The sequence below is a fragment of the Lepisma saccharinum genome, chromosome 9 (assembly GCF_977018435.1).
Source record: "Lepisma saccharinum chromosome 9, izLepSacc3.1, whole genome shotgun sequence".
Lineage (NCBI taxonomy): Eukaryota > Metazoa > Arthropoda > Insecta > Zygentoma > Lepismatidae > Lepisma > Lepisma saccharinum.
In genome coordinates this window covers 66605652-66633307 of record NC_139237.1, presented here as the reverse complement: position 1 = coordinate 66633307, position 27656 = coordinate 66605652, and the positions used below count along the sequence as shown (strand labels likewise).

The window sequence follows — 27656 nt, the reverse complement described above, 5'->3', positions numbered from 1 at the left end:
TAGCGGAATCAATGACTTAACAATAGTCCTTAGGTTCGAATTATTTGTACACTGGGGTGTAAGAGGTGACCTTTCTAGATACATCCAAATGCCAACCTCACTTTCACGTAGTACTTCTAAGACTGCATTTTGAAGTCTAACGAGGTTCTGGCGCCTGGACCTGCAGTCTAGATAATCCTCTGTGGTGCTAGTTTGTGATTGTCCATTTCACCTTATCACCATCCATCGACATCTTCGCGATTAGCCAAAAGTGGCAGAAGAACGAAGTAAAATTAACCAAATCAATCAATCATGTGTTTTTCTTCAACTTCATCCATTTATCATCATTGTCCCGATTCACTAAGAACAAACAGCGCTAAATAAACAGAATACACTCTATTTCGGGATTCTGTGGCGCAAGCCCGCACATAACGGTAGAGAAGGGCAGAACAAGGCAGTACGCGCTGCTACAAACGGCTGCTGCAGCCCCGTTTTTCCCTCCATGCTCTAACTTCTCCTCTCGCGTGTCCATTGGTTAAGACCTCTCGAGTCCTACCGCTTGGTCCAAAGATACCCGAGACTCGTACTCAATTTGCTCCCATCTCTTTACTAGTAAACATGAGTAACAAATCCAGGCTAAAACAATTGGGATTTTTTTTTCCTTAATTTCAACCGACACTCGGATTAAGTATCCTTCTCCCTCGAGAAATCTTGTTCCTTTTCTTCCTCTCGCCTTTTGTTTCTCGATCCGAGATACGCCGGGACAGAAATCGACTGCAGGAGCGTCGTTTGTGGTCAGGAGATTTGATTACTGCTTCTGTATGTAAGGAAATCCAGCCATTCCCTCCCGCCACGTGGGCCCGTGGGAAATGCTTTTGACTTCCGCCCCGACCAAAAATTCGATTACTGCACTGTTCGGCCGAGAAAAAAGTCTCCGATACACGGAACAGACGTGGGAAACAATTTACGGTTGCATTTCTGATTTCTGACTGTTTTTTTTCTTTGTCTCCTTTTTTGCCCTATTTCTCTTTCTCTTATTGGAGGCACCTAAAAGGAGAACCACTCTACAGGACATTAGTACGGTTTTTTTACAAGCGTGATGTCAAATGAAAATACGTTCATTACCAGTGCGGGGGATGAAGAAATGTGTCCAAGCCTGTGAAGCCAAAGAGAGAAGGGATTGGCCTGGTTCAGACTAGGGAGTTTGAACATATCCCTTGAAGTTAAAACCGTTTCGAATGTTGTTAGTCAATTTTTTGTATATGTTATTTAGCGTCGCTTTTCTGCCAGTTCTGGCTAATTTCGACGAGGAGGATGAACCGAAAGTGAAGGAAAACGTCGCAAAATAGGACATCGTATATTTTTGTCTTTAAATGTATGTTTTGTATTTCTCAAAAGGAATTAACATTTAAAAAAAATTATAATCTAAATTAAAATTTTATCTTTGAGCTTCCACTAATGAAAATGATAAAAATCGGATAAATTGAAGCAGAGGGTAAATAATTTGTTGTTGGCCTCCATGTTGGAAAGCTACTCAATATATAGGTTATACAGTGGAACCTTGATAACTCGAACTTGAGAGGAAAAATAAAAAAAATTGAGGTACAAGGATTTCGACTTACCAAGGTTCGAATTATTGAGGGCCAAAATCGCCGACTTCGAGTTATATAGATCTAAAGTTTACTGCACTTCGACTTATTGAGGTCCGTGCGACTCAAACTTCGACTCATAGAGGTTTTTCATACTCTACCTTCGAGTTGTTGAGGTAAAATTAGTATTAACTGTTATGACAAAAAATCCGACTTATCAAGGAATTCGAGATGTTGAGGTTCGAGTTCTCAAGGTACCACTGTATCTTACATTTTCGTGTCCCTTTGAGCCTATCAAGTGTTGTAAGTTTCACCTGGTCCAGAACATTTTAAACCTGCATTTCTTTGGCTTCTGGCTGTACCTAACCATTTTCTGGAAAAAAGTTATTTTAGAGAATGAGGGATAACATTTTTTCTGTTGGTTGAACAAACGAGTAGTGGGGGTTGGTCAATCCAGATTCTGGGAAGCCTGATGTTCTTTGGACCTCTCTGCTCCCTGGAGTGGCTCTCCAAGGTTCGGCACTCTTCCGCCAAGCCATTAGGCAGCGAGGCAGAGGAGGAATTAAATGAGTATCATTTCCAAAGCTTAGCGAACGAGAATTTCTGTCTCAGGTTTACAGGAAGGGGAGAAAAAGTTTAAAACTTCCAGCATTAAGAAGGGGAGGCGGGAGCGGCTGGTCGATAAATCTCTTCCAGTGACGCAAATGGTCCTGGGTTCGTTGCCTAGGTGGAATTTGCGGCTGTAAGAAATGGCTGCACTTCATCACCGCGCATTCCAGGTAAGAGCAATTTAAGCCTTGCTTTCTTCTTCTCTTCGTAGGTTCGAATCCTTTTCCGTTTCCTACTGGAGGCCTTATATATGACGGCGGCTCCATCCATCCAATCCAGCATTTGATCGTGTATCGGAGATGGGACCTGAATCTTCTTGTAGACTCGAACCAAGGAGCATTTTCAATCACGGCTCCCTGGTCGTTAGCCCGTTTCGGTTCGTTTCCATGACGAATTTCCAGCCGGGGAAATCGAGATTTCCTGTCTCCGAGTCGGCTCGGGGACGTTGCAAGAAGATCGTTATTATTCATCGTTGCAATTTGATCTGTCCCCGAGTCTTCTTGTGTTGTCTTGGAAACTGCCAGCCTTCAGCTTCTTTCTGTTTCTTGACGTTCCTCGTGGGAAAAGGAGACCCGCTATGATTCTGCAATGGAAAAATGAATGTACGGAACGATAGGTGCTGCAAGCTCACCATCTAATGGGACTTTCCTTTCAACAGTGGTAAAAGGCCAATCACTTTTGTCCCACATATCGATGCAAAATCTTTGTTCGACAGTCCTCTATCCTGTGGTGGTGAAATATGTTGTAAACATGCCTCCAACAACTATATAATGCATTTATTCACAAAATATACTTGCAGGAATCTCAATCTGATCAAATATTCAAGTTGTGTTCGTATATTTTTTTTAGGTTAACATATAAGAATGTTGTACCTTATAATGGCAATTGAATCCTTCCGGGTCAAGATGTCATTCAATCCAAACTCGTAATATTAACCCTTAAGGACCCACTGGTCCTTTGGCCCGAGTTAACAAAGAAGCATTCGGAAATCCCTTTCATTTAAAATAAAATTTCAACTTGTTTAGAATGTTCTCTACATTGGTCCATTGAATGTTCGTCTGGATTGCTTTCGCTTTTTCTTCTAAGGTTCCCCTCAACTATCACAAATGTCTAGGCAAAAACAAGATAAAATCACACGAACCACTAATCTAGAAGAAATTTGAAATAGATGGTTTTTTTTTTCAGAATTGGGGGGAAAATTAAAAGTAACTCAGGCCAAAGATTTACTGGTGCTGTGAAGCTGTGTAATGCCCTAAGACTTAAAATGTATGCTTTTCCCTTATCCTGCATGATTTCATATTTTTAGCGGAATTTAAATCGCACACTCCTTTTGGAAATTGTTGTTTGAAGGTGGTTTAAGTAATGAAAACATTTAGTGCAACCGGATTAAGTAATGTATACAATGTCTAGTGTTCATATATCAGTGACTTCACGACGGAGGTCATTCACATTTCTTTCAATACATTCCTTGTTTAACATTGACTCGTAGATAGCGCTGTCAAAAAAGTTAGTGCTTGCGCTCTTTCTGAACCCCGTTTCTCTCTCTTCTCCAGGATGGAGGAAGTCTTCGAGTGGCTCCTGGAAGTGGATGATTCCGTGGACTCCAGGGAAGGCGGGGGACGAATCGTCTGGAATGTCCGCTACGTGCTGGAGGGCGACACGCGTTTCCGCGGATACGCTCGCAACCACCACGGGAGACTTCGGTTCCTGCAGGATGGCCTGGAAGAGGACAGGCGCAAGATGACCACAAGGCTTGATATCCAGAAGGACGACATTCAAGCAGTGTTGCCAATCTCCAAGGTAAGCGTTCCGGTTTGATTCTTTAATTTATTTCTTCCCTGTGACTAGTGTGTTTTGCGATCCTGATGTTCTTTTTTGTGATCTGTTATTAAGTTTTATGCCGCGTTTTGAGTATAATTGCGAAGAATCAGTTTCCTTAATCACCAAACGAGACCAACAAGATGTCAACAAGATCCTGTCATGGGAGCTTGTCCGAGACAAAACTAAGTAGGGTAAAGGTTGATAATATTGTGATATTTTGAAGAAAAACTCTATTTATTTCCAAAGTAAATAAGAGAAAACTAATTGGCAATGACACGAGACATGTACACAGCTTCATTAAGTACTGTCATTATCAAAGAAACACACTGCACAATTACATTAAATATTTTTCAATTAAAATATTTATGTCCACAGCATAGAGTAATATTATGACAGTCATGGTAATATTTTAAGTGTCTGATATAAAAGGTTTTGGCAAAATTCAAGTTCTGTTCTTAATCAGTGTCATCGTCCACAGAATCAACACATTTTTTGCACATGAACTGTGGAGATTCTTCGATGTTGGCGCATGTTTCGTGGGTACCATACAAAACCAAAACCACACTGAATCCATGCAGCTTCATTTTTGAAATGTACATCCTTATTATAGGAGCCAGAACACTCACCACAATACGTATCATCTGCTTTTCCCTTACTTGTAGAAAGTGCAGTCCCATTAGTTCGGTCGTCAGAAGTTCATTAAAAGGGCTGGTCTTGCAGGAAGCTTGCGCTAGTCGAAATGCTAGTTGCTTAACATTACTAATTTATAAACCAAAACAAAGTTCCTGAATTTCAATGAGATATTTCACGAACATAAGGTTCTACTTCCTTCGAAAACACGAATGGCCACCCAAGTTTAGGAATGCCAAGTTCTACATCTGAAGAAGTATCTGAGGTGTGCATGCTGCTTTACATGGAGCTTGAGGGTACTCCACGGAATCCCAAACTCTTTTGAAGCCTTATATATTGTCCAATGATGATGAATTATCATTTTTACGGCATTTTTAAGTTTACGGGGGTCGTAATCACCGCGTTTGCAAACCTTTCCGTCATCCACTGCCCGATCTTGCACCACTGTCCTGTAAGAAAGATCACCGCCATGTTCAGAAGCTTCTAGCAGGGACATGCCTCATTGACAACGGAATTCTCACACAGAGAAAAATACATCAAAATATGAAGTATTAGCACACGAAATTTCATTTTGTTATTACTTATAGCATCTAACCAGTTATTACTTCTCATAAATCAACTTACCTCTTTTCTTTGGTGGTGTTCATTTTCTTTGAAGACTAGCTCCTGCACTGGTCCATTGCGAGATACCATTATGCTCATCGCAGGTCTGCTTCTCAAGGAATGCAGGCAAGCAGAGATAAAACGTCTAGCTCGCTTCGCAATCCTGTGATAATTTTACACAGCAACTATCACAATATTACCAACCTTTACCCTACACCATTTCGTTGATTTCCTCAGTTCGTATATTGGTTCATCTTTCTTAATATTCTCGTAAGAAATCTCGCCTTATTGCCTTCACTCTTTTTCATCAGTGTTCACGTTTTCGAACTAAGGCTCTGTTAAAATTTCCTGGCGCATTTTTACTTCAAATCATACCCTAGAAGATTATACAATCAGGATTAACTTGCCGCCGACATAGAATTACATTCGTTTTTGGCAGATTCGCCGTACTGTATAATGACAAAATAAGAGGCATTGCAACATGCATGGGTTGTAAGTTATAATAAATCCCTAACAACGACAATTTTCTCCTGTTTATTTCTACTCTCGTATCTGTCATGGTCCCCAGTTATTTAAAAACTCTGTACATCTGCTAGTTCTTAATTTCCTCTTCTAATCTTTTTCTTTCTCTCTTTATCGTTTGCTTTAATTCTTCAATATTTTCAGGGCCTCCCCGATGGCGTGGTGGTAACGTCTTGCCCTTGTAATCAAGGGATCCCGGGTTCTTTATCCGGTGGAGGCACATGGCACAGTGTTTCGGATCCCACTTTAAACCGTACGCCCAGTCCCGATTAGCCTTCCTGTGCATAAAGTGAACTTAAACAACAAATCAATCAATCAATCTTCTATATTTTCTTCAATTGTTTTGTCTTACCTTCCAAAGAAGGTAAAACTAACAGAGTACTTCTGAGGAAGGGTCAAATGAAAAAAGAGGGACATAAAAAGAGATAGAGAAAGGTAGGAACAGAATGATATAAAAATAGATAGAGATAGATAATAAGATAAACAAAAATAGAGAAGTACAGGGTGGTCCGAAAGTCTTGTCGTCCCCTACCTAAAAGTTATAAGAACAATATAGGAACAATCATTTTTGTCAATGGCAGGGTGGAAAGACCTTCGCGGTGAGGACATGGCGCCGCATCATTTTGTGCCACGAAAATGATGGTGTTCGTACAGACCTTCTCGATTTGTGACTGTGTCAGTTTCAATGAAAGTGAATATACTAAAACTAGTACATGTGTTTGATATTTGTTCCTCTATTGTTCTTATTACTTTTCGGTAGGGGTGACAAGGCTTTCGGATCACCCTGTAGATAAAGGGATAGGAAAGGATGAAAAAAAAACAGAAAAAGAGTGACATAGAGAAAGCGATAGAGAACGGAAGATAGGAACAAAGAGAGAAAAGTCAGTAGAGAAGGAAACAAACAAACTGAGAAGGAACGACAGAGACCAGAAGATAGAAAAATAGTTAGAAAGAGAACAGAAGATAAAAATAAAGATAGAGAAAGAGCGATAGAGAACAGATGATACAGGGGCGCCGAATTGTCAAAATTATTGGGGGGCTCTGGTCACTGAAATAAATTAATGAATGGCTCACTCCCTCCCTTTTTAAAGTTTTGGCCTCAGTGTTCGGAATCTCGTAAAAGCCCATGAATTCCTCAAAAATATTAAAATTTACATTTACAGTTCGAATGCAAAATGTCAATTGTTCACGGATGGATATGTCACAAGTTTCGTCAACCATAATAGCAAAATATTCCCGACTTTTAATATCTGCTACCACGGAGCGCAAAACAGATCTCCCTAATATATCAATGATCTCGTTCTGAATGTCATGTGAGAGCCATTTGTAGCCCGAACGTCCCATCCACTCTCCTAGTTCATGAACATCTTCTTTTGAAACTCTTTTTAGTAAAAATGTTAACAATACTCATAATTATATACTTAGTATACGTATAGTAATAAGTCATGTGTTTTGCTGTCTCTGGTCATAGCCCCCCCCCCCCAAAGTTGATGGTTTAGCGGTCTCAGCCCCCAAAATTGATGGTCTAGAACATTTCAAATGTGTATTTAAAGTTAAGTACATGTAACACAATTCAGAGTACAGAACTTTACAAGAGAAGCAAAATAATACATTAGATTATCTTAAGCAAAATTATTTGGGGGGCTCTGCCCCCACATCGATAACATTGGGGGGGCTCGAGCCCCCTCAAGCCCCATGGAGTCGGCGCCTATGAGATGATAGTAATATAGAGGGAGAAAGAACGATGGAGAACAGAACATAAAAATAAAAACATAGAATGATAGAGAATGGAAGATTGAAACAGAGAGAGAGAGAGAACGGTCGAAAGAGAAAGATAGAAATTGAAAAGAGAGGGACATAAAAAGATACTAGAGAAACAAATATATAAAGAGAAAGAGAAGGAAATGTTAGGGCAGAGAGAGAAAAAGAAAAACACGAAAGAGATTATTTCTCGAGTACCTCTGGACAGAGATCAAACTGATTTTGTGGCTGTTGGGCCCTGATTATCATATATGACTCATTGATGTGTGTCAGTGACCCTACATGATCATTATTTCGTACGTCGAACGCTTCTTTTGTATGCATGACGGCAAAAAACCATCTTCCCCTCGATATTACAATGAATCTGTACAAAACGCAAACAGAATTAAAAGTTAAGAATTCTTAAATTAGTTCGTTTCGGAATTAAGTTTCTCTTCGTTTGCGAGTGGTGGGCTCGTGGGTGTTTGTGCAGGAGAAAAGCGGGAACCTAATTTGAATGTATAATTTCATGGTGCTCGGGATTCTGATTCTCGCTTCAATCCCGGCGAAATTTTTTGTTCTCCCCTCTCTCTTCCCTCACTCCCCTATTCCCTTTTTCTTCTCTCTTCTTCAAGCTAGTGTCACTGGAATGTGTGTTGAAAATAAAAATCATAAACATAAACAGGCAGTGATGAATTCAGGGGTGTCCCGGGGGAAAGGCGGAATCCCTTCCGGAAATTAAAAAGCCCCATTCCCAGAATATTTCGGTAACCTGAGAAAGCATTGTTACAATAGCTAAGAAACCTTTTGCTTTCTTTCTTTCACTAATCATAGAACGTAATTTTTCTGGTATTTTCGTAAAGCAATAAGCTCTGATTCATCCCTGCTTGTAAGAATTGAAATTATCGTTCGTTTTGATAACTGCTGAATTAAGAAATAGGATGAATCGGGATATGCTTTAAGCTTGTGTGAAGGTATCAACTGACGGGGACGAGGAACCCACAGAAATTTTTGCTGATGATGTCATCCACATCCAGAGATATGCTATACAAAGCCAGGGTGCCTTAGTTTGCTGTAAATGTAAATCATTGAATGCTATATTATTATTGTATTGATTCTCATAATCTCATTCTTAAAATGATAGTTCGTGGATGGAGATTGCACAGTTAAACTGTAGGTCCAGTCTCAATTAGCCTATGCGTGCAGGGGGCTTAAAACCACAAATCAAATAAAATGATAGTTATTATTCCTACACACTTAATTTAATTTAATTACATTAATAATTTAACTAAGGCCAAATAAAAAATATTGTTTTATGTAAGCATGCACTTACACACTAGCAGATGACCTGACTATACCAGCGTAACCAAGGGTTCGAATCCGGGTTGACGACCCAGTTTCAGTGATTCGGTTGTTGTGCGTCTACTAAAGGACGGGGGAAATATAGGCTTAAAAAGAGAGGAGAAGACAAACGGATGCATGGTATAGGTAGTGGATAAAGGAAAGGGGCCAGTAAACGAAATAAATTACGACAAGAAAACAAAAATAAATGGAAAAAATAGTCATATTGAAAGGTAAATGTGGTTAAAAATAGCAACATTAGGCATCAGAATAGGGTTGTAGGCTCCGAGAAAGAGAGATAGATAGATAGATAGATTGTGTTGTACAGGATTGTATTTCAAATAAAAAGACACGTAAAAATAAGAAAAATACAATTAGAACAGCTGGGTAAAATGAGCAAAAAGAAAAATAAAGAAAGTGACTTGTCTTCCCAGTATTTCATAAAATGAGTAAGGAACAATTACTTTTCAAAATTGGCACAATGTTTTAATAAACGCACAAACAGTGTTTACAATGCATACATTCAAAAACCCTCTTCAAATATAAAAATAAATAAATTATGAATTATTTAAATTATAATGTTAGGTACTGGGAGAGACGAGAGTGTAATTCTCCTTATCGTTAACGGAATATTGCTTTATATTCCGTTAACGATAAGCTACAAGAAATGAAACGTTTGCCATATGGAATAGCGTAGTACATTTCTAGGGAAACTGCCTCTCAAAGCATAATTTCAAACATTGAAATACGGTAACGGAACCGGCCAGTGGGACACCTTAAGATAAATGGCCGTTCTTGTATTTTAAGTGCATTGTAACTAACATATGCCTACAATTTCCCGTCCACCCGCTCAAAACTTCCTGGTGCTGTCCTTGCGCACACAGAGAACGGTGACGTATGAGCATTCGCTTTCTATCCCACAGCGCCAGTCATCCCTCGTCCTCGTGCAGTTTGTCACTTCACGCCTGCCCTTCTCCATAACGCTCCCACTTGGAGATGACGCTTGACGCGTGTAGTACCTCCGTTCACCGACAGGTGTCCTACCGTGTCGTGTCACTGCAAAATTCTGCTTCGGGATTCCTGTCATATTCACTTGGAAACCGTAAATAAGCAAAAATAAAACTCTTATGTGTATCCTCTTATAATCGGTTGATCTAATACATTTAAAAGTATCGGGCAGTAGGAGCTGTTAAGGAATATAGCATACAGTGACTAACATTTTATGTGACAAACCCTTGGTGACAACGCCTTACAGCGGGGGGTTAGACGTACTGTCGACCGGCCTCCCCCCATTACCACCCCTATGAGAACGTGAAAACTCAAATAAATAAATAAATAAATAAATAAATACTCTTTGTATAGTATTGAAGGGGTACCCCAAGAAAATATTCCCACCCCCTCTCCTCACTAAACGATGTGATAATGCACATTATTATTTTATTATCATATAAATATTAAGTTTATTTTTTTAAAAAAATAATTGAAAGCTCTTGTAAGTCCAATTTGTGTACAGATGGGCTAATTGGGACTGAATGTACAGTTAAAGTGGGATCCGAACCTCTGGGAATCGAACTGGGATCCCCTGATTACAAGCGAAAACGTTACTCGTACATTTTAAAACCGGCCCCGTGCACAAATATGAGAAATGTTACATACATGCGCATTTAGTACCTTACAACAAATGTTGGAAATGACGTCCGTCTTGCAGGATACACGTGTCCAGACGGTTTTTCGTATTCCTAGGGACCTTATGGAGTACTTGTGGGGTGATATTCTGAATGACGACAGTGATGTGATGTGTGGATTACTATGTCTGAAAACAGTTTGTTTCAAAATACCCCATAGGAAGTAGTCCGGACTTAAGAGATCTGGCGGGCCATAGTCCTTGTGAAACAACAGTCGCCAAGAAATTCTTTCAGACAAACAGGTAATGCGGTAGGGAAGGGGAAGAAGAGGAGGGAGGGAGGGGAGGGGAGTATAAGTATGCAAGAATTGAAAACAAGGTACAACAATATACACAAACAAACATTTGTTGTAAGGTACTAAATGCGCAGATCACTATATTGTAACATTTCTCATATTTCTGCTAGGGGCCGGTTTTAAAATGTACGCACTGTATTATGCCACCAGGGAGGAGTTCTATAAAGCAATAGATGAATAGAGGTCGTCGTTGATGTAGTAACTGTGATTCAGACAAAAATAATATGTATTTATTAACACCTCATCTTGCAAACTCCATAAACGATATAACCATAACAAAACATAATCTAATCCGACACAGCACATCTTTTCATTTTGTTCATCTTCTCAATCTTTGTCAGTTGTAAAATTAAAGAATAAGCACAAGGAAACCAAATAAAATTTTACATAAGTGTTGTTCGAGTTTTTGTTTTAGGTCCACTTTATACACTATCGGGACTTAACCTACAGTTTAATGTGGGATCTGAACTTTGTGCCTTCACCGGGTATTCACGCCGCACCCATTGGTTACAAGACGACGACGTTACCACTACACCACCGGGGCGACCCTAATCTTTATTGAAGATGTAAGAGTTGTAAATGTGTAGTTCTATAAAGCAATCGGTGTTGCAAAAGTAAACAATAAGCATAAGGATAACATAAAATTTTACATAAGTAGGATGACGTAAGGTATTTTGGTTTGGTATAGCATAGGTTATTTAGTGATAATTGTTGTAACGCATGCCACAGCGTAACCTATACATTAGATTAGATGGCTCGCGGGAACCATCTCATCAAATGTATAATCATGAACACACTTTGTTGCATCTTTGTGCCCCCTTTCGTGAGATTAGCACATTTATCCCCTCTTTGATGCTTCAGCACATTTTCCCTTCCTTTTCTTTCATGTTTTGTTAAGAAATTGGGACAAAAAAATAAATGGTTTTCACTCTGATTGAGCATCTGCATAAAATCCTATAGTATCATTTCGTAGAGCAGAACGAGAGCTATAAAATGGTATTGCAACCCCAATAATTCCCAAGACAATGTAGCAAAATCCGCGAAAGAAAACACAAACTTCAGCAAAACCTATTCGGCAGAACCACAATTCTCTATCCGGTCCGCGCGCATTATATACAGAAGGCCCACGAAAAGAGAGCATTGAATACAGGCATTTTATCAGCACCTTTGAAAAACATTTTCAGAACTTTTTTCCCCATAATTTTGCACTTTAAAATCCTTACCCTAGTCATCAGCGTACGGACGTGAAGTAACTAGAACACGACACACTCGACAGAAAATGTAGTGTCCAGTCCGGCTTCAACTCTAGTCGCCGGCCACTTCCGCTTTACTGAAGGGACGATCTCCCTTTATTTACGGCAGCCTTTCCCCGCCCGTCATGCGAAGTGCGACATTTGCCCGCCCCGTCGCCTCCGAAAGCTACATCCTCTGCCTCGTCCCACACGAGGGCCTCTCGTGTCAACTGCCGCAGTAAAGGTGGCAGCGTGTATCGACCGACGTGCCCTCTCGAGGGGAGGAATTGTGGAGTTCTGTAGCATTTTTTTCTCTCCATCCCGCGGTGTTAGATCTAGGGGAAATTTTTCGTCGCGTACGAGAATGCCGATTCTTGTAAAGAAATTTTGGTGAAAAACGAAAGATATATATTTGAAAGCTGTTAGTAACGATGAATGGAGAAAGGTACCAAAATGTTCACACCAATGAACCTTGCCGTTTGCGCAATGCAAACTTTACCACAGTTTCAAGTAATACGGTAAAATCTCGTCTCTCCTGTTCTAGATCGTCCTTATATGAGGATGGAATTGAGAACTTTTATATTAAAACATAGTTTTTCATGCATGAATATATATCCAATCTTTTAACAATAATAAATTAACAAAACTGAATTTTTGCGAACTATTATTATTATTATTTTTTACTGGCAGTGGTTGAGCTAGGATGCTTTCTCACATCAAATAAGACAATCAGATTCAGATCTTTAAGAGAAGATAAAGAAGCTTTTTTTGGAATGAGGCTACCTTTATTCTGTGTTTCAGTTTACTTGTGAATGATTAAAACATACAATAGCAAGGGAAAATATTTACTGAATACGCACAAATGTGAATCTCTCTTCCACATACTTCACCCGGGACTGCAGTGTTGCAGGCTGGACCTAAAGTTAGTGTAATCCTCTGTAGGACTGTCTCGTCGTGTGAGCACCAGTAGGAGGTAACTCCATTTTATCAAATTTACAGGAGGGAGGAAATAATGTATTCTTAGGAATATGTCTGGCTCATTAAAAGTGTCAGTTAACTGGAGATACGTGGCTCCACCTTACTACTGTACTTAGGTTCAGAAGTCTAGATATGTCGACATGAATTCAAATGGAGTTCTTCAGGGGAGTTTATTTCGACAAATCTCAAAATCGCATTTTTGGAGTCTGACCGCCCCTTTACAGCCTCTGCTTGAAAGGTAGGTAAGGAGATTAGTTCTCAGAGACACGTGTCGATTTTAGTTATGGCAAGGGGCTTGGCTCCGTATAATGTGACGGTCGCAAGTAGCCTAAGTGCTGATACACCCAGAATTTCATTTCGATCAAGGAACCGAAACCCTGTGCCTCCACAGAGGATTGTGACAGTGATGGTAATATTGTGATACAGGATTGCTAATATTGTGATATAAAAAACCCAAATCCAGTATGTATTTCACATAATTAATCAATATAATAAACAAGAAACTTATGTAGTAATATTTTAAGTGTCTGATATAAAAAGTTTTGGCAAAATTCAAGTTCCGTTCTTAATCAGTGTCATCGTCCACAGAATCCACACATTTTTGGCACATGAACTGTGGAAATTCTTCGATGTTGGCGCATGTTTCGTGGGTACCATACAAAACCAAAACCACACTGAATCCATGCAGCTTCATTTTTGAAATGTACATCCTTATTATAGGAGCCAGAACACTCACCACAAAACGTATCATCTGCTTTTTCCTTACTTGTAGAAGGTGCAGTCCCATTAGTTCGGTCGTCAGAAGTTCATTAAAAGGGCTGGTCTTACAGGAAGCTTGCGCTGGTCGAAATGCTAGTTGCTTAACATTACTAATTTATAAACCAAAACGAAGTTCCTGAATTTCAATGAGATATTTCACGAACTTAAGTTTCTACTTCCTTCGAAAACACGAATGGCCACCCAAGTTTAGGAATGTCAAGTTCTACATCTGAAGAACTATCCGAGGTATGCATGCATACTGCTTTACATGGAGCTTGAGGGTACTCCACGTTATCCCAAACACTTTTGAAGCCTTATATATTGTCCAATGATGATGAATTATAATTTTTAAGTTTACGGGGGTCGTAATCACGCCGTTTGCAAACCTTTCCATCATCCACTGCCCGATCTTGCACCACTGTCCTGTAAGAAAGATGGTCATGTTCAGAAGCTTCTAGCAGGGACATGCCTCATTGACAACGGAATTCTCACACAGGGAAGAATACATCTAAATATGCAGTATTAGCACACGAAATTTCATTTTGTTATTACTTATAGCATCTAACCAGTTATTACTTCTCATAAATCAACTTACCTCTTTTCTTTGGTGTTGTTCATTTTCTTTGAAGACTGGCTCCTGCACTGGTCCATTGCGAGATACCATTATGCTCATTGCAGGTCTGCTTCTCAAGGAATGCAGGCAACCCGGGAATTCTTGAGTAGATTGATACAGCTGTAGCCACTACCCTGCCAGGGAATGCGTCATCAATATATCAAGAACTGAAGTAGTCATTAAGTAAAGCTGGTTCATATGAAGCGCCTGCAGTACATAGTTTGATGAGTGCAAAATACTCGCACCAGTCCATCTGTCCGGCTGTACAATTTCACAGTTAAATCAATGATGCAGCCCTGTCGGAAAATTTTTCGATACGAAGAGGGATGTTACTGCCCAGTCTGAGGGAATTTTACTCCTCGTAACAATCTCGCTGCCAGAAAGTCTGCCGTGCAAAGGCATTGCGGGAGATCTTCCATCCCCAACGATCCAAATTTCGTGGCAGAGGCCAGGCGTTCGGGGGGCGCAGAGCTTCCCGCAACCCCCTTCCCCATTTGTGCGAGGAGTGGAACATTTGGTTTCCATGGCAACGACACAGGTTCGTTTCCGAGTTGCCACCCTAAAGCGTTTCACCTTCGAGAGGAGCCGTGTTTCTTTGACCAGCCATCCTCGCCGTATTTACTCCTGAGAGGAGGTTCCATATGCTGGAAAGGTATTTATTTGAGCAGGCTTACAAACTCCTAGTTATAATAATCATTATCATTAATAAAAATACGGGAGAAGTTTAAAGATGTTTTTGATTGCCAGCGATGAAGAGAGACCGTAGCAACATGCTACCTCAAGTGGAGCATTTTTGTTTTGATCCACAAAAAGTAGGGACTGGCGTGGCTTGAAAAAGATTAGTTTATCCAGCTTTGGACAAAAAATCCAAGTTCTCTCCTCTTTACACTTATATCTCCAGGGAAAACCACTGAGCGCATACGAAATATTAGTTCGGTTATATTGATTATTGATTGTTCATTGATTTGATTTACTTGGCTAATCGCGAAGGTAAGGATGAGTGATATGATGAAGTTGACGAAAATGCACTCACAAAGAACACCCATTCCCAGGCTGTGTTTCGAACCCATGACCCATGGGTCAATAGCGCGCTGTGCTAAAATAACAACAACAAAAATGGGACATGCGAAACTTTATTTTCTAGTTTCAGTGGGGAAGTGTTCAATATGCGCAACGTCAACGTAAATGACCTTGCGGTGAATGTTTGAACTATTTTTTTCGTCAGCATTCGCTTCCGCATGGACTCCTAAACCATGTAATTCCATGCTTCGAACGGGCTCCAGATGGCTCTGCGTAGGGAAATTCTAATTCTAAGCGCCACATTTCCACCTGGTGGTGAAAAATTGAACTATTTTTCGTCAGCATTCGCTTCCCCATGGTCTTCATAGCCTCTATGCCAAGTTTCACCGAAACCTGATGCTTCCAAAGGGCTCCAGAGGTCTCTGAGTAAGGAAATTTTAATCCTAGGCGCCACACTTCCACCTGGTGGTGAAAAATTGAACTATTTTCCGTCAGTGTTCGCTTCTCCATGGTGTCCATTGTCTCTATACACCGCAACCTTCAATTATGACCACCTGGTATCTTCAACGAATATGGATGTGAATAGCTATTATTTGGGGGGAGGGTAATCTCATTAACACTTCTACGAGAAAACGTCTTTTATCCACCCCTGTCCCAACGAAACTTAAAACTGCAGCATCAGCTCCCGTTACCCCCATCAGAGCATAACGCGGAGTTAACACGATCTCTGACAAACTTTTAAACAAGAACGAAGTCTTCGAGCTCCTCTGAATGTAACGATTTCTTCTGCGGTTCGAATTACGCAGCGCATGGCTTTCCTTCATAACAACGTGATGGAAGTGCAGCGATGACGGCTTTGCTTTCGTAATTAGGAGTCTTACGCAGACTTCGCCTCCTTCGAAACTGTTTCGGAATTCAAAAGCATTCCTTCCAGCTTCCAGTACCTCGTGAGCAGTGTTGCCACTTGACAGTTAAAATATGTTCATATCTATAATTACTTTTTGTCACAAGGCGTCATTTTAAACTGTCGTTCTGTGCAGTGACGTACCGGGATGTTTAATTCTCAAGTGGTTTATTGTTATTATTTTATCTTTGAATCGTCACTTGTTTCTGATGACCACATTTAAGAAATGTGTAAGCGAGTTCAGAAAATGTTAAGCTATGTACGTATTTAAAAATAAGAGCACATTTACGTACCTTCTATTTTCCAATTTCCACGTTTCTTCTATTCTACCTTTTCGTTTTAGCGTCGCGTTTAACCTAACAGTTCAATTAAACGGCGTTAATTAAATGCACTACTAATATTAAACTAAACGACATGTCACAACAGCACTGCGAGGGTTAGATCCTGCTAAGGGGCTTTTTCATTGTGGTCAGCGCATAAAATCCCATTGCCGCTGTTTTCCGGCTTTCGAGGCCGAATTCCGGTAAATTCGTCCTGAAGATAGTGGGTCAGCACCGAATTTTTAAGGCTCGAACTCTGGACTGCTCGCACCAAAAGTGAGAGCCCAAACCATATGTCCCAGTAATAATAATTAATACTCATGCAAAATAGCCCAACTTCGTGGCGAAGTGGTTATCAAATGCTCCACGACTAGGGGCCTTCTCGGCTTCCAATCCAGGCCTGCGCGAGTGTGTCCCTTCATCATTCCATCTTCATCGTCGCGAATAGTTAAAAGTGGCAGAAAAGCGACGCTAAATAATAATCAACTGAAACACATGCAAAATAAAACAGATCTGTGTGCATAAAAACTGTTGCAAATATAGCTGTCATCAATGTGGTCAACAATTTTTTCTATAAGTGAAGCTGTAAGAGAAAACAAAATAGAAAGTAAGTTCGTGCCCGAAAGGGTTTATCGACGAATCAGAAGGTGCCTTACTGTAAGAAGAAGACAAGTACTATGTCTCAATATTTTACTCCTGCAACCCGAGTGGTAGCGAAGAGTCACTGCCTTCAACCATGTTTTATTCGTTTAATAAATTTTCACCCTCTTGAAAAGTATCTTCAACCGTCCTCACGGTACTTAGATAACCTTTACCAGGAAAACAATCTGAGTTAATCTAGGGACTTTTCTTTGGATATGGCAACACTGCCGCTGGAAGAGCCTGTGTTGGAATTCCGAAGTCTGTGGGATCAACTCGGAGCGGGAGAGATATTGAAGCGCCTCTGGTGTCAAAAATTTCGAACTTCCATTAAGCTGAGTACCAGTTTAATTGGATGTTGTAAGCGAGAGGGGACCCTGGAGTTCCCCTTCACCCCCCTCCCAACACTTCCTGTGAACTTTGAACCTAGGCGAAGGAAGATGAACCAAAGGAAGCGATGATTCATTTCCTTCCTTCCTTCTTTGACATGACACTGTCGAATTATGACGTCAAGTGGGAGACAAAGTCTCGTCGGTTGAAATGTAAGTGGCTTCGGAAAAGCGGAGGAGAGTCTCTTCTGGCATATCTCGTTCTCCTTCTGCAAACCTAAATAAAGGGGACATAGTAATTGAAAATTCCACCAGAGGTCTCTGTCGTCGCTCTAGTGTCCTATACTCAAGATTTGTCGCCGAGATGTGTACCAGAGGTTATTAAATTAGGTGGCTGGGCACATATGCTCTGTTGCCACATGAGATGTCAAATGGAGTGTGTCGGAACGTTCATCTTGCTGTGTTACCTATATCGACATTCAACCATCCCTCCAAAGAGAAATAGACAGTTATCATTCTTGATCTTTCCAACAAAATATTTGTGCAGTTTTCATGTTACAAGAACTGGCAGCGATGTGACAACACCGCAAATTCTGTCATCCGCTTAATTTCATGTCGCCGATTGTAGTGTACCGTACCAAACTTTTGCAACTGAAATCAAGTCCCTGCTACCTGCAGTTCTGGAGATGTGTGCTGGAAAATAAGTCTAGTAAAATACACGGGAAAATATTGTAGGCAAGGGGAAAACGTGTAAAATATATGGGGAAAACTTGTGAGATAGAAAAGAAAGCATGCGAAATACGTAAGAAAACATTGATGTAATTAGAAGGAAGAAGCATGACATAGATAGCGATAAGACAAAAAGTGAAATTCCTTGGGGAAAATGTAGATGAGGAAAATCGTTTGATATATCTTTGGAAAAGGTACGATCGTGAAATGAAAAAAAATATGAAGAAATAGGAATGGATTTTGTGTGAAAGACGATGCGGATATAACATAATGATTAAGTTAAAAGCATATTAAATTCGTTGGAAAATATATTCCTTGAATGAGAATATGGTTTGAAATATTATTTTGAGAACAAGAGGTAGTATGTGGATGTGTGGGAAAATATTGTCGGGATAAGAAAATGACACGAAGTTAGCGAGAAAATAGTCTCTGGATGAGAGGAAAAGGCGAAAATAATTTGGGGTAAAATATGTATCAATGTTGTAGAAAATATTATCCAAATCAGAATAGCATGTAGAATAAATGGGAAAATATTGTCTGGATGAGATGAATGTGAAATTTGGGGGGAGGGATAATGAGTGATGGATGAGAAAGCAATTTCAAATGGGTGAGGGGGGAAATCATATCTTCAAAAGGAGATAAATATAAAATGTCTGCGTATATGAGAAAAGCAGGTAGGGCAAATATTCTTGGGATGAAGAAATAATAAATGTGGCTAATAATGTTGTCCAAAAGAGAAGTATTGGAGATCATATGAAAATATTAATCAGAAAGAGCGTGGGAAAAATCATTAGAAATACGTTTCGTGTGCGCGAACAGATACGTATATCTTCAATAAGAAGCCAATTGAAAATATTCAGGCAGCACAACGAAGGAAAAGATGCGTACTGGGTCTGACAAGAAGGGACAAAGAAAAGGTATAACATAAACAACCAACTAAAGTTCAGACACGGGCGTATCCAACGGGGAGCAAGGGGACACTACCCCTTCCTTGGAAAATGAGTGATGAAAAATTTCATTCTGTTCAATATGCTTGTTTATGTGGAACGTAAACGTATTAAGGAAAAAAACGCTGGAATGTACTGGAAAGAAGATAAAATACTAACAGGATGAAGAACGATCGTGTGGAAATAGGGAATTTTTTCAAATATAAAAGAAACTTCAGCTGCGCGAATGGTACTGTCTTGAAAGGAAAGCATGTGTAAAAATGCCTGAAGACAAGAGCCTATTCTCTAGACTGATTTGGTTATCAGCGAAGCCTACACCCCAGAGACCAAAATACAGAAGAATTGTCGATTAGAAATTCTGAAGAAAATTATTAATTTCAATAAGGTGACGGTGATTCTAAAGTTTGCAGCCCGGGTGTCATTGTATGGTTGTATCGTAACGAACTGCAAGGTTCGTGGGATCTTACCAAGAATCTTAACCATTATGCTTGGATGATGTAGCTTTGTCATTCATTCATCCTCACTGGTGAGCACTCGCCCTTGACAGATAACTTGATGGTAATGGGCGAGAGGTTACTTTTCACACATGAAATGGCACAACACTAAGAATTTGGGTTTATATTTTCTAGTTTAGATCAACATGGTTAGAGAAGGATGTTACCTGTCTATTCGGTGATGAAGAGTTCCTCGGAGAAGACTCTTAGAGTTGCGCTATGCAGGCTCGCTTAAGTTCCCCGATGTTTCTCGTTCCTCGATCCAAGGCAAAAGCCCCCACTTCGCTCTCACTTATCCTTTCTTCCACCACCTGGTTATTGCTCCCTAATACCCGTTGATCAGCAACTTACTTTCAATCAACCAGGAAGATTGATTTGATACTGACCTAGCATTCTTTGAAGGCTTGAGAGAGTAACGGCCGACGAAGGAGGTTATTGCTTTTGGCTTGCTACTTTTCTCTAATCAGGGGAACCTGTTACGGTATAACATGGATTCCTTGAAGAATCCGGAAACGAGGGGGAAAATGGTGTAGGCTTAGACTTATCCCTTCGTTCATAATGCAGATCTTGTACTCACCATATAATATGCCACTGCCTGGAGACATGTTTTCTGGAAGAAGTTAAAGCTGTTAAATACACGGGAAAATACATAGGCACCAAAAATATTTTTCTTAAAAAAATCACCACAATATAAACCCAGACGGAAGAGTTTGTTTTAATGTATTTCGTCTCGCTACGAAAAGAACGGAGTTATCAATTCATATGTGATCTGAAGGCATTGGGAGATCATACAGAAACGTTCCATCAAAATGACCTTACCTTCTCGCCCTTCGCTTAGCGTGGGCGAGATCCCTAACTGGCGCTCTGAGGTGATTGGCGGAGAGGGATGGAAGTTTCCGCTCCCTCCTCATATCCTCAATTCGTGTCCTCCCCCTTTTCCGTGGAGGCTAACCATATTTAGGAATTCGTTAATTGAATCACTGACCTGCGTGTGGGGGAGAAACTTTCCGTCTTATCCAAGTATGGCGGTCCGAAAAGAACAACGGAGACGTTATGAACGAAGACGAGAAAGAAGTGAGATACTCTCAGAACATGAATTTTCCCTCAGGAAGCCAAAACTTTTGTCTTATAACACGGTGGTTCTGTGAAAATAGTAATCCTCAGTAGTATGTAAATACGCTATCAAAGTTTGAAGAAAGGGGTCCCGGGTTCGATACCCGGTGGAGGCACAAGTGGTTCGGATCCCACTTTAAACTGTAGGTCCAGTCCCGATTAGCCTTACTGTGCATAAAGTGGACTTAAAACACCAAATCAACTCAACTCAAAGTTTGAAGAAAAGGCTGGGATATTTTCACAAAAATATATTTCTCATCTACCCCCAAAATTCCAATTTTCATTCATCGATCATTGGATTTAAAATAATGCCGAGTAAATCACTAACAGGTAATACATGTATTACGATTCGACGTATATAGGTCATTCCACGTCAAATCAGGCAGAAATTGGCCCTCATAGTCACCAATTTTGATGGCCTTTGGTACGCAGCTCCAAAACAGACACGTGTGAAGAGATTTTGCTGAAATATGATTATTATGTATTATATGAGCGTTGTTCAAAAAATAGTTTTTTTTTAGGAACAGACCATTTTAAGATTTCTTAAATCATTATAATAAAAGGAGAGATTTTTAAAAAAAGTTTTTCTGCATTTTTTACATTTTCTCTAATATTTCCTTACATTTGTAACATTTCCTTCGCAATTTTGTGATTTTACTACAAAATTTTCATAGCTTTTATTATGGGAGGTTGGTTTTCTGCAAAATTTCTTTTCATTTAATATATTTCTACAAAATTTCCTTCTCAATATTAATTTTTTCTCTACAAGTTTTGTAGCTTTTATTCAATAAATATTCATTTTTAATATTAAAGCACTTCCTGTCAAATTGATTGAAGTTTGTAATTTTCTGTAACATTTTTCTTTCTATGAATTCTACAAAAATAATCCAATTCTATTGTGTAAAAGTTGTAAAGCAAATGTAAGCATTTCTAGAAATTTAATAGACTTCTTAAAACTTTCTCTTTAAAGATTTTTTCATAGTCTTCTGCAATTGAATATGCTTTTCCACAAAATTTCCGTGCAGGGAGGGAGATTTTCCCTTCATCAAGAAGGAACGAGAGGGTGGGGGATAAATTACGTGGCAGGAAGGCTTGGGGAGGAGGAATTTGGATTGAAGGACGGAATACGTGCAACTTTTGGCTTTGGTCGGAGCGACTCGAACTTCCACAATTCGAGATGTTTTCTTGCCGACCGCGTTGCCATGGAAACGTCACGTTTACGTCATATCACTTCCGTTCTCCCCCTTGCTGCCTGTCTGTTAGATGTTAATGATGTATGGTTGGAGGGAAGAAGCACTGGCGACCTCCATTACTTATTGCTTTCTCGGTCTGCTCCAAGCAACTGGGGTTCACGTGAGGTGCCTCTCAATCCTTCCTCTTTAAGTGCTCCACCTTGATTCTAAAGTCCCCCATACACGAGCGAATTTTTAATTCAATAATTCATTGAAAGCATGTCAAGAGCACGTGATTATTTTTCGTATTCAAGGTTTATATTCAATAATTTTTATTTAGAACTGGATCTTAATAATGATTTCAAACTTTACTATCGAACAAACAGAGAACATGCTATAGTTATCGAACAAATCATCGATCAGTCACAAAATTCTTATTTATACTGTGATATGGTAAAATTAGAATAAAGAAACACTAACTATATGAACACAGTTGTATGGTCGACCGTAACAGTATCGATGAATACGAACTACATCCTTATTTATATTGTTTTATTCGCTTCTATACATCAGTAGCAAAGACTACGTAGCAGGAGGAAATCAGTAATAGTAGTGTTTAGAGTTGAGCTTGTTTTAAATTAGATTCATCGATTCAACTGTAAAGTATTAGTGGAGGAATTTTAAGGAAATAGTATGTGTTGATCTCAAGTTTTCATACTCATCGAAATATTTTACTTTCTTCAAATTCGGAATTGCTGTAGGCAGCAGTAGTTCTTTCGTGTACCCTTATTTCCACACAAATTATTTTCTTCTGGATCATATTTATTCCACCAATATTAACAAACAGGCCCAAAGCCACTTAACTGCTACTTTTTCAGTAAGAAAAGGACATCACTGCCAAATATAAAGCTTTGATCGTTTAGGGACAGAGTTGAAATGAATTTCTTATGATTGTTCTGCTTATTTCATATCTCGAGTATTCTCTGTTGTCTATTGCATCGTTTACGGACAGTTGGGGAGAGAACAGAATTCTTTTCTGGAGAGTCTTGGATCAATTCGACCTTTACTTATGTCAAAATGGATTGGAAAGTATGAAGTGACGGATGAAATTCTTGCAAAATAGATTCAAATGTTCCTGTTACGACGCAGGGAAGGGGTTTGAGCGCACATGTCCCTTGAATTTGGCCATTCTGCTACGAAATCTGCACGAAATCCTGGATAATTGAATACAAAGTGGTAAAGTCGTCATTGTTTTCTGCACATCCTTCAACATCACAACCCAGCGCCTATCAAGGACCGCGAAAGCACCGTTTCGTTACGAAGTACGGTTCGGGCTTTGCAAATTTCACGTGTAGTCAATTATTCGCGCATTGCCTGCGCTGGCCTCACGTCAACGCCTGATTAGCGTACGGTTTGGCAGCCATCACGCGGGATTAACCGTTTCGTTTCGCCGCGTGCTGCGTTACGGCCTCCCTCGCGAGCGATTTGCGTCATACGTGCTAGTTTCTCCACGAATTAGCCATTGCGGGTGGGATCGTTCGGAAGAATCGATTCTTTCGAATCGATCCGGTCGAAAGTTTTCGTCCCGTTGAATCGAATTTTGCACTTATTGACGCTCAAATGTCTTGTAAAGAAACACATCAACAGATGACGCTAATCTTCCTGATGAATTGAAATCCTGGAAGCACCCTGATTGGTGCAGGGACTATCGTCAAATGTCTCACAATTCTTCCAGTACTGTAAACAGCAATACAATTACCATATTATTATTTTTTTATTTCCGTTCAATTATATTCCAGACGCATTATTATTTATACATCAGCGTTCGGCAATGATTTGCGTTCATAAAATCTTCCAGGATCCATGCAGTGATTCAAATTTCAAGACCCCTATAGGAAGGGCTTTGTAGACGCGTTGTTTGGCGCGTCGCACTATTGCTAACAATTGAAATCTATAGGACTTTCCTCTGTTCTTTAATATAGTTCTGATCAAGGTTACAACTAAGCCGTAAAACTTTCAACTGAAGATTTAGAACCATTGCATTGCTAACCTGACATACCTCTTGACCTTCCTGAAAGCCTGCTGTTCTAAATCTTCATTGACCTTAGCATACAAGAATGTATTTAGTACTTGTAGGAACATTTCGCCTAGTTCGATGCGAGGCTGATTGCAATGCATTCAGTCCATTTCCTGGCGTAACTTTTTATTCTGTAGACATACTGAAATTGTCTCCGTAAAGTCTTTGGGCCACTCAGAGATTTCCTTACATAAGCGCAAGATATTTCCCTTGCCCAAGCACTTATTTAGTTCGATAAATATCCAATCAGTTTCTCTTACCTTTCTAATCTTCAAAGTGGCCAGCACTTTCTCAACATTTTTCTATAGGTAGGATATCCAACGATTCCATTTGACGTACAGCTTTCCCCAGAAAATTCCCTAATCCTGTTTTGTGTGTATAATTTCGCAACTTTTGATGTTTGCGGTCATCTACATTGTTTTTCAACTTCTCGCAGTTCCTTTCCCCTTTTTCTAGTTCCTCAATTTCTTCACATTTCTGCTTCATCTTTTCTTCTTTTGCCTTATCAATTTCTCGTCTTAGCTGGTTTATTCTCCCTTCATTGTTTACGTTCCTTCACTTTCTTCTTTGCTCCATCCTCTCCAGCATTTTGTTGCACTTCATCGTTTCCTAGTATCCTTCCCTTCTCTATGCCCTGTTGTTTCTGTTTTCTATATAGAGAGGTTTTTATACCATTCCAAAACGTATTACTACTTCCAGTTCTTCCTTTTGATTTAGTAACTTCACCCTGAAATTTTCGTAATTTCTATCTTCCTCCTTAATTTTTGCGTGAGTTCTTATTATTTTCTTCAAACGGACATTTATTTTGTTTACGCTCCAGGCACGGTCTATTCATTTTTCAGACAAAAGGTAATGTCTCTGGTATAGTTTGTTTGCATTCAACATGTATGATCTACTTTATGTTGTTGGAATAGCGTATTTGAAATTTTGTGTTATTTCACGTCGTTTTTGTCACGTTTTGGCTAATCGCGACGAAAATACTGTATTCCCAACAATTAGTGAGTTTCTTTTACAGAAGACCTTCCCGATAGCGCAGTGGTAGCGCCCCTTGTAATCAAGGGGTCCCGGGTTCGATACCCGGAGGAGACAAGTGGTTCGGATCCCACTTTAAACTGTAGGTCCAGTCCCGATTAGCCTTACTATGAATAAAGTGGACTTAAAACAACAAACCAATTAATATTGTACAGAAATCCACTAAACTTTCATCTCTCTTATTTCTGTCTCCTAATTCACATCTTCCTATTGTGTTTCCATCCTGGTCTTCTACTGCACCATTCCAGTCATCCCTGACAATGGTACATGACATTCTTTTTCCGTTCTCTCGTAAATTTTACAGCAGTTTTCCTTCACATTGTATTTTTCTATATTTATGGTCTCGCCACAATGATTCTTTCGTTCACATAACTCATCGATGTCATTTCTTTGCATTCTCCTCCATTTACCAACTCGCCACTTTTGTTCCCACCACACTTCAGATATTCACATATCATCTACTTTATTGCTTCTCATTTCCACTTTGAAGTTTTCCAAGCTCTCCGTTTGAAAGAGTGTCCTCACGTTCCAATCCCCAACCTTCTCTTTTTCGTTGACTTTTCTTCTTACCACTGTTTACCCTGTCATAATGGGTCCTTCCCAGACATCCTCCACCCTGACATCTGAATGGAGGGATAGTACTTTTAATTTCTTCCCACTTGGAGAGACTCATTTCAGTTGCCATGGTTTCTCGTTACTTTCCTCACCTCACTCTCTTTTTCGCGTGTTGAGAGTTCCCAAGAGCCCCAATGAAGAGATGAGAAGATAAACCCTCCGGACTTTATCGTTATTCACCGCTGTTTGGGTATTGGTTGAGTGTCAGTTTCATCAGGGGTTTTGACCCGCCTAAGTACTTGGAAATCCCAACTCACCTTCCACACACAATAAAAGCATGGCGAATTTTTTCATTGCTCACTTCTCTTGGAGCAACATTTAAGTCGCAAGGCCACCCTTTTCTTGGCTAATAATCTTACAATTCACGATAAACCATTCTCGGTTTCACGTTTATATTGACGATCGTTAGTCAGCAATAAAATGCTTCCTCAATTTTTCGAGGAACAGTTTAAGATGACGTAACTGCGCACAATTTAACCTTGAAATTAATATTTTATTTTTTCACGTATAAAGTTAATATGGACAAAATGTATGCACCAAGGGGACTAAGATAGGCATATTTAGTATGAAATACTATGTATTCGGGTGCTCTCTATTCATTGTGAAGTTGCTACAAACCTAGTATGAGTTATTCCATATGATGGACAAATATGGCTGTCAACAGAAACCATATATTTAACTGCCTCATGGGCATCCATTGTTCCGTTTTCTAGATTTTCGAGGGCGCTGAAGTCGATTGAACATTCAGACTAGGAAATACACACATTACCTTCAGTTATACATTGTATTAATACGACCAATGGACGGATTTAGTAGTAACAAAAATGTGCTAAATATGTAAATACATATTTAGTTATTTTCACCAAAATAATGACTTAAAATTTGTAAAATAATGCCTTGTTTATAATATGAGACACTGCGTACGTAACTCTTGAGTTTTAAAACAATTGCTTGTGCTTCTCTCGACATTGTAACTATTTCCGTGATGTCTTGAAAAGAAACCAGAAGCGAATCCCGTACGTCTGCCATAAAATCGTTGCTTTTGACGCTGCTGTCGGCGCCCAACTAGTGGGACTCTTTCCAACGTTGCCAAAATAACGTTTGTAACAACCAGGAGCCGGTGCTTGAGTCCTCATTCTCTATTGTTGGCAACAGTTGTAAATAAACAGGAATTTCAAGTGTTTTACAATAGCAAGAGCAAAAAGTTTGGAGGTGTGAAATAAAAATAAACATTATTGTTCGGATGACAGAAACCTTGTAATTAAATGGTCGTAAAGTTTAATTTGTTTAACGTCGCTTTTAACTTTGTCGGTTGTTTGCAAGAAATTCACCCAACTCTTTCGATCACACCGGGACGTAATCATTACGCGAATATGGAGTATATGTTGAGATATATTCTGAAATATGTAAATAATATGTAAATACAATTAAAATGTGTAAAATATGAGTAATATATGTACAAATATGGAAAACAAGAACTGATTTTTTGAGTCAACATGCTATGATGCGGAAAGATAATACAAAATATAACTGATTTCAGCTTCATACGTAAATATGTACATTTACGGACACTGCCGGCTTGTAACGATTGCATTGAAAGTCAATGTATTCATTACAAGCCGGCAGTGTCCGTGACTGTACCTAGGTATTTACACATAAATCCGTGAACTGAATATGACCAATGAAGAAGGCCGTGGCACAATAAGAAATCAAAAAGTTGGTATTACTGTAACACATGTTTCTTTCCTACCTTCTTGGAGGTGTTGGAACTGAACTTGACTGACAAGCCAAACAACTACTATGGCACGCGAAGTAACGGAGTAAGGAAATATTATGACCACAAATTTCAAAACCTCCAAAAGGAATGGA

At 39.6% G+C, this 27656-nt stretch overlaps 1 protein-coding gene across 2 annotated transcripts in view; it reads left to right on the top strand.

Moving 5' to 3' along the window:
- The window catches only part of dtn (transmembrane protein 132C dtn), a 404875-nt gene that overhangs the window by 327732 nt on the left and 49487 nt on the right, over nucleotides 1-27656 (top strand). For both annotated transcript variants that reach the window (XM_083128325.1, XM_083128324.1), the window contains exon 4: nucleotides 3731-3977. In XM_083128325.1, coding sequence (XP_082984451.1) covers nucleotides 3731-3977 — 247 coding nt within the window. The remainder of the gene's footprint in view (nucleotides 1-3730; nucleotides 3978-27656) is intronic.